The sequence below is a fragment of the Engystomops pustulosus genome, chromosome 4 (genome assembly GCF_040894005.1).
Source record: "Engystomops pustulosus chromosome 4, aEngPut4.maternal, whole genome shotgun sequence".
NCBI classification, from domain to species: Eukaryota; Metazoa; Chordata; class Amphibia; order Anura; family Leptodactylidae; genus Engystomops; species Engystomops pustulosus.
In genome coordinates this window covers 215,124,086-215,137,472 of record NC_092414.1, presented here as the reverse complement: position 1 = coordinate 215,137,472, position 13,387 = coordinate 215,124,086, and the positions used below count along the sequence as shown (strand labels likewise).

At 41.5% G+C, this 13,387-nt stretch overlaps 1 protein-coding gene across 4 annotated transcripts in view; it reads right to left on the bottom strand.

The window, feature by feature from the left end:
- The window catches only part of KCNAB3 (potassium voltage-gated channel subfamily A regulatory beta subunit 3), an 82,520-nt gene that overhangs the window by 40,080 nt on the left and 29,053 nt on the right, over nucleotides 1-13,387 (bottom strand). The window contains exon 1 of one of the 4 annotated variants that reach the window (XM_072149912.1): nucleotides 12,006-12,987. The exons of the other annotated variants lie outside the window; for them this stretch is intronic. Within the exon in view, the coding sequence (XP_072006013.1) occupies nucleotides 12,006-12,226 (221 nt within the window). The 5' untranslated portion in view covers nucleotides 12,227-12,987. Of the gene's footprint in view, nucleotides 1-12,005; nucleotides 12,988-13,387 lie in introns of those variants that run through there. 4 annotated transcript variants of the gene reach the window in all.

Genomic DNA, 13,387 nt, shown 5'->3' with positions numbered 1-13,387 from the left:
ATATAACCACTGTACCTCAAAATACTGTGTATGTACCCCAAATACCTCCATATACCCAATATACCTCCACATAACCATCACAATATAACCACGGCACCTCAAAATACTGTGTATGTACCCCAAATACCTCCATATACCCAATATACCTCCACATAACCATCACAATATAACCACGGCACCTCAAAATACTGTGTATGTACCCCAAATACCTCCATATACCCAATATACCTCCACATAACCATCACAATATAACCACGGCACCTCAAAGTACTGTGTATGTACCCCAAATACCTCCATATACCCAATATACCTCCACATAACCATCACAATATAACCACTGTACCTCAAAATACTGTGTATGTACCCCAAATACCTCCATATACCCAATATACCTCCACATAACCATCACAATATAACCACTGTACCTCAAAATACTGTGTACCCCAAATACCTCCATATACCCAATATACCTCCACATAACCATCACAATATAACCATGGCACCTCAAAATACTGTGTATGTACCCCAAATACCTCCATATACCCAATATACCTCCACATAACCATCACAATATAACCACGGCACCTCAAAATACTGTGTATGTACCCCAAATACCTCCATATACCCAATATATCTCCACATAACCATCACAATATAACCACGGCACCTCAAAATACTGTGTATGTACCCCAAATACCTCCATATACCCAATATACCTCCACATAACCATCACTATATAACCACGGCACCTCAAAATACTGTGGATGTACCCCAAATACCTCCATATACCCAATATACCTCCACATAACCATCACAATATAACCACTGTACCTCAAAATACTGTGTATGTACCCCAAATACCTCCATATACCCAATATACCTCCACATAACCATCACAATATAACCACTGTACCTCAAAATACTGTGTATGTACCCCAAATACTTCCATATACCCAATATATCTCCACATAACCATCACAATATAACCACTGTACCTCAAAATACTGTGTATGTACCCCAAATACCTCCATATACCCAATATACCTCCACATAACCATCACAATATAACCACGGCACCTCAAAATACTGTGTATGTACCCCAAATACCTCCATATACCCAATATACCTCCACATAACCATCACAATATAACCACTGTACCTCAAAATACTGTGTATGTACCCCAAATACCTCCATATACCCAATATATCTCCACATAACCATCACAATATAACCACGGCACCTCAAAATACTGTGTATGTACCCCAAATACCTCCATATACCCAATATACCTCCACATAACCATCACAATATAACCACGGCACCTCAAAGTACTGTGTATGTACCCCAAATACCTCCATATACCCAATATACCTCCACATAACCATCACAATATAACCACTGTACCTCAAAATACTGTGTATGTACCCCAAATACCTCCATATACCCAATATACCTCCACATAACCATCACAATATAACCACTGTACCTCAAAATACTGTGTACCCCAAATACCTCCATATACCCAATATACCTCCACATAACCATCACAATATAACCATGGCACCTCAAAATACTGTGTATGTACCCCAAATACCTCCATATACCCAATATACCTCCACATAACCATCACAATATAACCACGGCACCTCAAAATACTGTGTATGTACCCCAAATACCTCCATATACCCAATATATCTCCACATAACCATCACAATATAACCACGGCACCTCAAAATACTGTGTATGTACCCCAAATACCTCCATATACCCAATATACCTCCACATAACCATCACTATATAACCACGGCACCTCAAAATACTGTGGATGTACCCCAAATACCTCCATATACCCAATATACCTCCACATAACCATCACAATATAACCACTGTACCTCAAAATACTGTGTATGTACCCCAAATACCTCCATATACCCAATATACCTCCACATAACCATCACAATATAACCACTGTACCTCAAAATACTGTGTATGTACCCCAAATACCTCCATATACCCAATATATCTCCACATAACCATCACAATATAACCACTGTACCTCAAAATACTGTGTATGTACCCCAAATACCTCCATATACCCAATATACCTCCACATAACCATCACAATATAACCACGGCACCTCAAAATACTGTGTATGTACCCCAAATACCTCCATATACCCAATATACCTCCACATAACCATCACAATATAACCACGGCACCTCAAAATACTGTGTATGTACCCCAAATACCTCCATATACCCAATATACCTCCACATAACCATCACAATATAACCACGGCACCTCAAAGTACTGTGTAGGTACCCCAAATACCTCCATATACCCAATATACCTCCACATAACCATCACAATATAACCACTGTACCTCAAAATACTGTGTATGTACCCCAAATACCTCCATATACCCAATATACCTCCACATAACCATCACAATATAACCACTGTACCTCAAAATACTGTGTACCCCAAATACCTCCATATACCCAATATACCTCCACATAACCATCACAATATAACCATGGCACCTCAAAATACTGTGTATGTACCCCAAATACCTCCATATACCCAATATACCTCCACATAACCATCACAATATAACCACGGCACCTCAAAATACTGTGTATGTACCCCAAATACCTCCATATACCCAATATATCTCCACATAACCATCACAATATAACCACGGCACCTCAAAATACTGTGTATGTACCCCAAATACCTCCATATACCCAATATACCTCCACATAACCATCACTATATAACCACGGCACCTCAAAATACTGTGGATGTACCCCAAATACCTCCATATACCCAATATACCTCCACATAACCATCACAATATAACCACTGTACCTCAAAATACTGTGTATGTACCCCAAATACCTCCATATACCCAATATACCTCCACATAACCATCACAATATAACCACTGTACCTCAAAATACTGTGTATGTACCCCAAATACCTCCATATACCCAATATATCTCCACATAACCATCACAATATAACCACTGCACCTCAAAATACTGTGTATGTACCCCAAATACCTTCATATACCCAACATATCTCCACATAACCATCACAATATAACCACGGCACCTCAAAATACTGTGTATGTACCCCAAATACCTCCATATACCCAATATACCTCGACATAACCATCACAATATAACCACTGCACCTCAAAATACTGTGTATGTACCCCAAATACCTCCATATACCCAATATACCTCCACATAACCATCACAATATAACCACTGTACCTCAAAATACTGTGTATGTACCCCAAATACCTCCATATACCCAATATACCTCCACATAACCATCACAATATAACCACGGCACCTCAAAATACTGTGTATGTACCCCAAATACCTCCATATACCCAATATATCTCCACATAACCATCACAATATAACCACGGCACCTCAAAATACTGTGTATGTACCCCAAATACCTCCATATACCCAATATACCTCCACATAACCATCACAATATAACCACGGCACCTCAAAATACTGTGTATGTACCCCAAATACCTCCATATACCCAATATACCTCCACATAACCATCACAATATAACCACTGTACCTCAAAATACTGTGTATGTACCCCAAATACCTCCATATACCCAATATATCTCCACATAACCATCACAATATAACCACGGCACCTCAAAATACTGTGTATGTACCCCAAATACCTCCATATACCCAATATACCTCCACATAACCATCACAATATAACCACGGCACCTCAAAATACTGTGTATGTACCCCAAATACCTCCATATACCCAATATACCTCCACATAACCATCACAATATAACCACTGTACCTCAAAATACTGTGTATGTACCCCAAATACCTCCATATACCCAATATACCTCCACATAACCATCACAATATAACCACGGCACCTCAAAATACTGTGTATGTACCCCAAATACCTCCATATACCCAATATACCTCCACATAACCATCACAATATAACCACTGCACCTCAAAATACTGTGTATGTACCCCAAATACCTCCATATACCCAATATACCTCCACATAACCATCACAATATAACCACTGTACCTCAAAATACTGTGTATGTACCCCAAATACCTCCATATACCCAATATACCTCCACATAACCATCACAATATAACCACTGTACCTCAAAATACTGTGTATGTACCCCAAATACCTCCATATACCCAATATACCTCCACATAACCATCACAATATAACCACTGTACCTCAAAATACTGTGTATGTACCCCAAATACCTCCATATACCCAATATACCTCCACATAACCATCACAATATAACCACTGTACCTCAAAATACTGTGTATGTACCCCAAATACCTCCATATACCCAATATATCTCCACATAACCATCACAATATAACCACTGTACCTCAAAATACTGTGTATGTACCCCAAATACCTCCATATACCCAATATACCTCCACATAACCATCACAATATAACCACGGCACCTCAAAATACTGTGTATGTACCCCAAATACCTCCATATACCCAATATACCTCCACATAACCATCACAATATAACCACTGTACCTCAAAATACTGTGTATGTACCCCAAATACCTCCATATACCCAATATACCTCCACATAACCATCACCATATAACCACGGCACCTCAAAATACTGTGTGTGTACCCCAAATACCTCCATATACCCAATATACCTCCACATAACCATCACAATATAACCACGGCACCTCAAAATACTGTGTATGTACCCCAAATACCTCCATATACCCAATATACCTGCACATAACCATCACAATATAACCACTGTACCTCAAAATACTGTATGTACCCCAAATACCTCCATATACCCAATATATCTCCACATAACCATCACAATATAACCACTGTACCTCAAAATACTGTGTATGTACCCCAAATACCTTCATATACCCAATATACCTCCACATAACCATCACAATATAACCACGGCACCTCAAAATACTGTGTATGTACCCCAAATACCTCCATATACCCAATATACCTCCACATAACCATCACAATATAACCACGGCACCTCAAAATACTGTGTACCCCAAATACCTCCATATACCCAATATACCTCCACATAACCATCACAATATAACCACTGCACCTCAAAATACTGTGTATGTACCCCAAATACCTCCATATACCCAATATACCTCCACATAACCATCACAATATAACCACTGTACCTCAAAATACTGTGTATGTACCCCAAATACCTCCATATACCCAATATACCTCCACATAACCATCACAATATAACCACGGCACCTCAAAATACTGTGTATGTACCCCAAATACCTCCATATACCCAATATACCTCCACATAACCATCACAATATAACCACGGCACCTCAAAATACTGTGTATGTACCCCAAATACCTCCATATACCCAATATACCTCCACATAACCATCACAATATAACCACTGTACCTCAAAATACTGTGTACCCCAAATACCTCCATATACCCAATATACCTCCACATAACCATCACAATATAAGCACGGCACCTCAAAATACTGTGTATGTACCCCAAATACCTCCATATACCCAATATACCTCCACATAACCATCACAATATAACCACTGTACCTCAAAATACTGTGTATGTACCCCAAATACCTCCATATACCCAATATACCTCCACATAACCATCACAATATAACCACTGTACCTCAAAATACTGTGTATGTACCCCAAATACCTCCATATACCCAATATACCTCCACATCTCCTCCCTTATCATCCTCCATTAGCCCTTGTGTATAACAACGACTACTATGTAACATCCAGCACCTTGAAAACTAACCGGTGCATACAAAGTATCAGCTCGTAATGTATGTCCATAGAGTTGTGCCCACACAGCAAACGTCTCCACATCCAAGTGTCCGTACAGGAATGCAGTTGTGCCCACTCAGTCATCCTTCCCACGTAGCAGCTATGCCCCCTCTGTGCCCACATAGTGACAATGGTATCGTAGTCCTGTACCGATATATCACATGTATCTCCGCAGCAGCTGAGAAGAAGTATCACAGCAGGAGTTCTGTGTGCCCAGGCAGTAGTTCTGCAGTTACTCGGGTATATTTCAGTAGTTTTAGTAATTTGAATGTAAATTTGGTCCCCGACTTAATGACGCCCGACTTACAGACGACCCCTAGTTACAAACGGACCTCTGGATGTTGGTAATTTACTGTACTTTCACCTTAGGCTACAATGAAAAGCTGTAACAGATATCACAGGTGTCTGCAATTAAGATTTATTGTTAATCCTGGTTCTTATGACAACCCAAAAGTTTTAAAATTGTTACAGAGACAAAAAAAATGTTGTCGGGAGCTACAATTATAAAATATACAGTTCCGACTTACATACAAATTCAACTTAAGAACAAACCTACAGAATCTTGTACGTAACCCCCCGGGTGCCTGTGTATCATCGGTAGCAGAGATGCATCACATGTGAGGACTACCTGTGGACGTACAGCTCTAGTATAGGGTACTTTGTATAATCCGCTGGATAGGGGATGCATGCCTGATTCCTAAGTGTCCAACCACTTGCATGTGAGATGTCTTATCTAGCATAGGGTTTCCAAGATGAACCCATCCGGTGCTCGATGATTTCTATGGGACTACCAGGACGGCTTACAGCACATCCAATCCTCAAAGTCTCTGTCTTGTATTGTCTAGAGCAGTGATGGCGAACCTTTTGGAGACAGAGTGCCCAAACTACAACCAAAATCCACTTATTCACCGTGAAGTGCCAGCATGGCATTTGAAGCAGTAACTTATTGTCACCTGTTCTTCCACATCTTTCAATCGTATCGGCCGCCTGAGGCCACCAATACAGTTGAAAGAAGGAGAGCAAATTCAGACTCTCGTTGTAGCTTCTCTGCAGGGTCTCTGTAGAGGAAGAATGTTGGGTCCAGCAGCAGGACCTCCAAAGACATTGCAGTTCTCTCAGCACCATCTCACTTTTCCTGCAGTTCCAAACAGACAATGAATTGTCACTTTAAAATGGTGCTGAGAGCAGCATCTCTTCCTGGGACTGCAGAAAGTTTTTTGGTTGATTTGGTCCTATTTGGTGAACTCTGTCCTGGGCAATGGTCTGAGCTCCCACAGAAATCGCTCTGAGTGCCACCTCTGGCACCCGTGCCATAGGTTCGCCACCACTGGACTAGAGGATAAATTTAGTGGATATATATTTATTTACAGATAAACTTCCTTCAATTAATTTTGGAAGAACACTGGGATAGCAGGGTGTCCAGACTCTCCCCAAATCTGGTTAGGCTTGTTGAATAGGTTGTATCTAAGCAGTAGATTTTGTTGTATCCCACAAAAACAAAATTGGCTTAGGAAAGCCATCTCCCATATTCAGGACTGGACTCAAGTCTCAAGACTATTCGAGGTGCATCTCACAAGTATCTTGGCGAAAGATGTATCTTAAGAATAGCTGAGATGTATCTGAACAGCCATTAAGGTTTATGTTGAGGCTACTTCAGTTGTATCTCAAGAAAAGTTTGATCCACCTCCTGAATCATTCAATTCTGTGAGGACAAGCTTAGTAGTGCCCTAGGAAAAGCTTTGTTAAATCTCAAAAGCCACCTAGGTGTCTCTCTTAAAATCTGGAAAAGCTCAGAGAAGCACTGAGGTGTATTTTTAGACCAGCTTAGTTGGTTCTTAGGAAAAGCTCAGTTGTATCTCAGAAATAACTTGGGTGCATGTGAGGACTACTTCTGCTATATCTCTGGAATGTCTTCTGCTATATCTCAGAAGCTGCTTCAGTGTATCATGAGCTTGTGATATGTTAGGACTAGCTCGGGGGTATCACTGGGGCTACCCAGCTGTATATTAGGACTGATTGAGTCTTAGCTCAGGAGTTAGTCAGAGCTCAGATGTCTCTCTGTAATATCTAAGTTCTCATCTTCGGGAATTAGTCTGCCAAATGTTAAGGCCAGTTAATATATTAATGTATTAATCGATCAGTTAAATCGGTGGAACAGTTAAGTCATAACTTCAAGACGGTTCACCTATATATATTAGGACTAGCTCATGTCTGAACTAGCTTAGGTGAATCGGAAGTCTCCCCAGTGTATGTTAGGACTAGTTCAATTGTGTCTTAAGAGTCACTCAAGTGTTTTTCAGGAGTAGCTCTGCTGTATCAGGAGTCACTCAGGTGTACATTAGGACTAGTACAGTTGTATCTCAGGAGTCACTCAGGTGTACATTAGGACTAGCTCAGCTGTATCAGGAGTCACTCAGGTGTACATTAGGACTAGTTCAGCTGTATCTCAGGAGTCACTCAGGTGTACATTAGGACTAGTTCAGTTGTATCTCAGGAGTCACTCAGGTGTACATTAGGACTAGTTCAGCGGTATCAGGAATCACTCAGGTGTAAATTAGGACTAGTTCAGCTGTATCAGGAGTCACTCAGGTGTACATTAGGACTAGTTCAGTTGTATCAGGAGTCACTCAGGTGTACATTAGGACTAGTTCAGCTGTATCAGGAGTTACTCAGGTGTACATTAGGACTAGTTCAGTTGTATCAGGAGTCACTCAGGTGTACATTAGGACTAGTTCAGCTGTATCAGGAATCACTCAGGTGTAAATTAGGACTAGTTCAGCTGTATCAGGAGTCACTCAGGTGTACATTAGGACTAGTTCAGTTGTATCTCAGGAGTCACTCAGGTGTACATTAGGACTAGTTCAACTGTATCAGGAGTCACTCAGGTGTACATTAGGACTAGCTCAACTGTATCAGGAGTCACTCAGGTGTACATTAGGACTAGTTCAGTTGTATCAGGAATCACTCAGGTGTACATTAGGACTAGTTCAGTTGTATCAGGAGTCACTCAGGTGTACATTAGGACTAGTTCAGCTGTATCAGGAATCACTCAGGTGTACATTAGGACTAGTTCAGTTGTATCAGGAGTCACTCAGGTGTACATTAGGACTAGCTCAACTGTATCAGGAGTCACTCAGGTGTACATTAGGACTAGCTCAACTGTATCAGGAGTCACTCAGGTGTACATTAGGACTAGCTCAACTGTATCAGGAGTCACTCAGGTGTACATTAGGACTAGTTCAGTTGTATCTCAGGAGTCACTCAGGTAAATGTGAAGGTCACATCTTGGCAAAACATTTGGTAAATCTTATTATATGTTATATGTCCTTGGCTGATCAGGTGTATGTGGAGCAATTCAAGAGTAAGTCTGACTTAGCTGAATTGTATCTTAGGAGTCTTTCAGGCATATGTTGAGACCATCTCAGTTGTATCAACAAAAGCCACTCAAATGCATGTTCAGACTAGCTCATTGTACCTCAAGAGGGGCTTAGGTGTATGTGAGGACTACCTCAGTTGTATCTCAGAAGTCACTCAGGTGTATGTTAGGACTAGCTCAGTTGTATCTAAGGTGTTATTCATATCTGAGGAGTCACTCAAGTGTAGGTTAGGACATGCTCAGGTGTATCAGTAGTCACTCAGGTGTATGTTGGCCCTAGCTCAGGCATATCAGCCACTTTGGTGTATGTGTATTTCAGGAGTCACTCTGGTGGATGTTAGGACCAGCTAAGGTCACATATATCTTGGGAAAACATTTGGTAAATCTTAGGAGTAGCTAAAGTAGCTGCTAAGGTGTATAAGGAGCCGGTAATTAGTCTGTTACGAGTAGCTCAGGTGTATCTCAAGATTGGCTCAGTTGGATGTCATGACTAGGTCCGGTGTATCTCAAGATTATCTCAAGTGTAATTTGGACTAGGTCCAGTGTATCTCAAGATTATCTCAAGCATATGTTAGGACTAGGTCCGGTGTATCTCAAGATTATCTCAAGTGTATGTTAGGACTAGGTCCGGTGTATCTCAAGATTATCTCAAGTGTATGTTAGGACTAGGTCCGGTGTATCTCAAGATTATCTCAAGCATATGTTAGGACTAGGTCCGGTGTATCTCAAGATTATCTCAAGTCTATGTTAGGACTAGGTCCGGTGTATCTCAAGCATATGTTAGGACTAGGTCCGGTGTATCTCAAGATTATCTCAAGTCTATGTTAGGACTAGGTCCGGTGTATCTCAAGCATATGTTAGGACTAGGTCCGGTGTATCTCAAGATTATCTCAAGTCTATGTTAGGACTAGGGCAGGTGTATCTCAAGATTATCTCAAGCATATGTTAGGACTAGGGCAGGTGTATCTCAAGATTATCTCAAGCATATGTTAGGACTAGGTCCGGTGTATCTCAAGATTATCTCAAGTCTATGTTAGGACTAGGTCTGGTGTATCTCAAGCATATGTTAGGACTAGGTCCGGTGTATCTCAAGATTATCTCAAGTCTATGTTAGGACTAGGTCCGGTGTATCTCAAGCATATGTTAGGACTAGGTCCGGTGTATCTCAAGACTATCTCAAGTCTATGTTAGGACTAGGTCCGGTGTATCTCAAGATTATCTCAAGCATATGTTAGGACTAGGTCTGGTGTATCTCAAGATTATCTCAAGTGTATGTTAGGACTAGGTCCGGTGTATCTCAAAATTATCTCAAGTGTATGTTAGGACTAGGTCCGGTGTATCTCAAGCATATGTTAGGACTAGGTCCGGTGTATCTCAAGCATATGTTAGGACTAGGTCCGGTGTATCTCAAGATTATCTCAAGCATATGTTAGGACTAGGTCCGGTGTATCTCAAGATTATCTCAAGTGTATGTTAGGACTAAGTCCGGTGTATCTCAAGATTATCTCAAGCATATGTTAGGACTAGGTCCGGTGTATCTCAAGATTATCTCAAGCATATGTTAGGACTAGGTCCGGTGTATCTCAAGATTATCTCAAGTCTATGTTAGGACTAGGTCCGGTGTATCTCAAGCATATGTTAGGACTAGGTCCGGTGTATCTCAAGATTATCTCAAGTCTATGTTAGGACTAGGTCCGGTGTATCTCAAGCATATGTTAGGACTAGGTCTGGTGTATCTCAAGATTATCTCAAGTCTATGTTAGGACTAGGGCAGGTGTATCTCAAGATTATCTCAAGTGTAAATTAGGACTAGGTCCGGTGTATCTCAAGATTATCTCAAGTGTATATTAGGACCAGGTCCGGTGTATTTTAAGATTATCTCAAGTGTAAGTTAGGACTAGGTCCGGTGTATCTCAAGATTATCTCAAGTGTAAGTTAGGACCAGGTCCGGTGTATCTTAAGATTATCTCAAGTGTAAGTTAGGACTAGGGCAGGTGCATCTCAAGTGTAAGTTAGGACTAGGGCAGGTGTATCAGGAGCCACTCAGGTCTATGCTAGAACTAGCTCAGTTGTATCTCAGGACTGACTGTGGTGTATTTTTACAGTAGTTGAATCACAAGTCACTCGGGTTAGAAGTAGCTCAGATGATCTCAAAAATACCTCAAATATATTTGATCATTTTAATCCAAGGCAGAGAGACCATAATAAGAACATTATGCCACACATTCCCAGGGTCGTATCAGAGTTACGTACATAAGTGACACAGCCACAGTATAAACAGACGCCAACTACAACTGACTGCATATCACTCAACTACAAGGACTATCAGATTTTCCTGACATGGCCCCTTTAATTCCATCTTAAAGTAAGTGAGACGAATGTGGGGTTTCTAATTACCCACAACACAGTGATTAATACACGCGACATCCATAACAAGTTTACAGATATTGATATCATTAAAAGACGGGTAAGTTGGATGATAGATTTAAGATATGAAATAGATTAGAGAATAGAGTTGAGTAAATAGATCAATATAAACTGAGTAAATAGACAGATACAGTGTATAGATGAGATATAGTATAAGTAACATATAAATATACATATATACATGAGATAGATACTGTAGGGTTGATGAGATTAAGATATAGTAATGAGTTGTTATCAGATATGAGATGTTGATATGAGAGTTATCTTCTCGGAGATGGTCCTGATGGGTGTTGAGTAGCACTTACCTGTATTTCATGCCAGTAGATTTACCCGTAGACTCTCGGAGGATATGAGAGAGAAGAGGGAGCACCTGATTAGGGTGTTTTGTCCCCATTGGGGGTGTCCGTTGTTTCGATTGTCCCCCATTACCCCCATTTTGCCCACAAGAAGGGCGAGCGGGGCAGAGACGGTCCTCGCTGGTCCTACTTCTCAATGTCTGCTCTGTGCAGGCAAAAGAAACTTGCATATTGAGAGTGTGAAGAAAAGGTGGGAGATTTTAGGAACTATGGGGGGTCTCTGTAGATTCCAGAGGTCCAGACCAGTAAAGGGAGGGGTTGGGGAAGTGCGGGTAAGAAAGGAGAAGGGACAATGAAGAAGAAGTGTCAGAATACCAGGAGGAGGATGAGAAAGGACCACACAGAGGAGGATGCTGAATGGCAAATGTGTGTTTGGATACTGGAGAGGTATGGAGAGAGTGAGACAGAGGGGGATGGAGAAGACAGCGGAGGAGGGGTGGGGGGATGGGACGGAAAGGAGAAGACAAAAAAGTGAGTGGTCCAGGAGGAGATATGGATAGAGTCAGGATGCTGCGTGGATTTGGGCTTAGAGGAGAGTGGTACGGATACCACAGTGTGGGGGCCAGATCAACGTGCGGGTGAGGGGTACAGGGGACTTGAGAAGGTGATGGAAGTGCAGAGACGATGCCCTGCGTGCAGTGGTGGGACAGCTCTGCAGTTATCCAGGGGGCACTCCACACATCCCTCCTTGCTCCTCTCTCTGTTTCTCTGGCATCCCTCTCTCTGCACCGATGCAGCTAATAGGAGCTCCTCCTCCTACGGACTCTACTCACATGCTGGATGCATAGACTTTATGTACACAATCCCACATAGAGCTAATGAGGCACACGCTAACCTGGCCTGCCTCGAATGGGATTGGGAGAAGGGAGGGTGCGAGAGAGGCTGGGTGGTGGGTGTCGATGCTCTGCAACCTCTGTCTGTAGTCAGTCGCAGCATCTAATTGTCTGCAAGGCTATGACAAAAGAGAGGTGCAGGGCAGGTGGGTGCCAGGAAAAGGCTAGGATTGTGCAGTACAGCGGGCAGGAGGAAAATATAGAATAGCTTTGCAGGTGGTGAGCCACCAGGACCATTTGTGGGAGGACAAAACTGTGATGCTCAGATAGAACCAAGTAAGTGAAGATGTTAAGACTATGATACTCTGTAAGCACCAGAAACCGGTGATACCAGGTACTAATTGGTATAGATAAATATGTAAAACCAGGTTAAGGTGGATATGAAGGCTTCTGGAAATTGTACAGAAAAAGTGAGGTTTTTTGTAATATTTGTTGTTATCAAATCGAAGTGATGGTAAGATACCGGGTAGGTATCTGTATAGACAGATATGTCCTTCA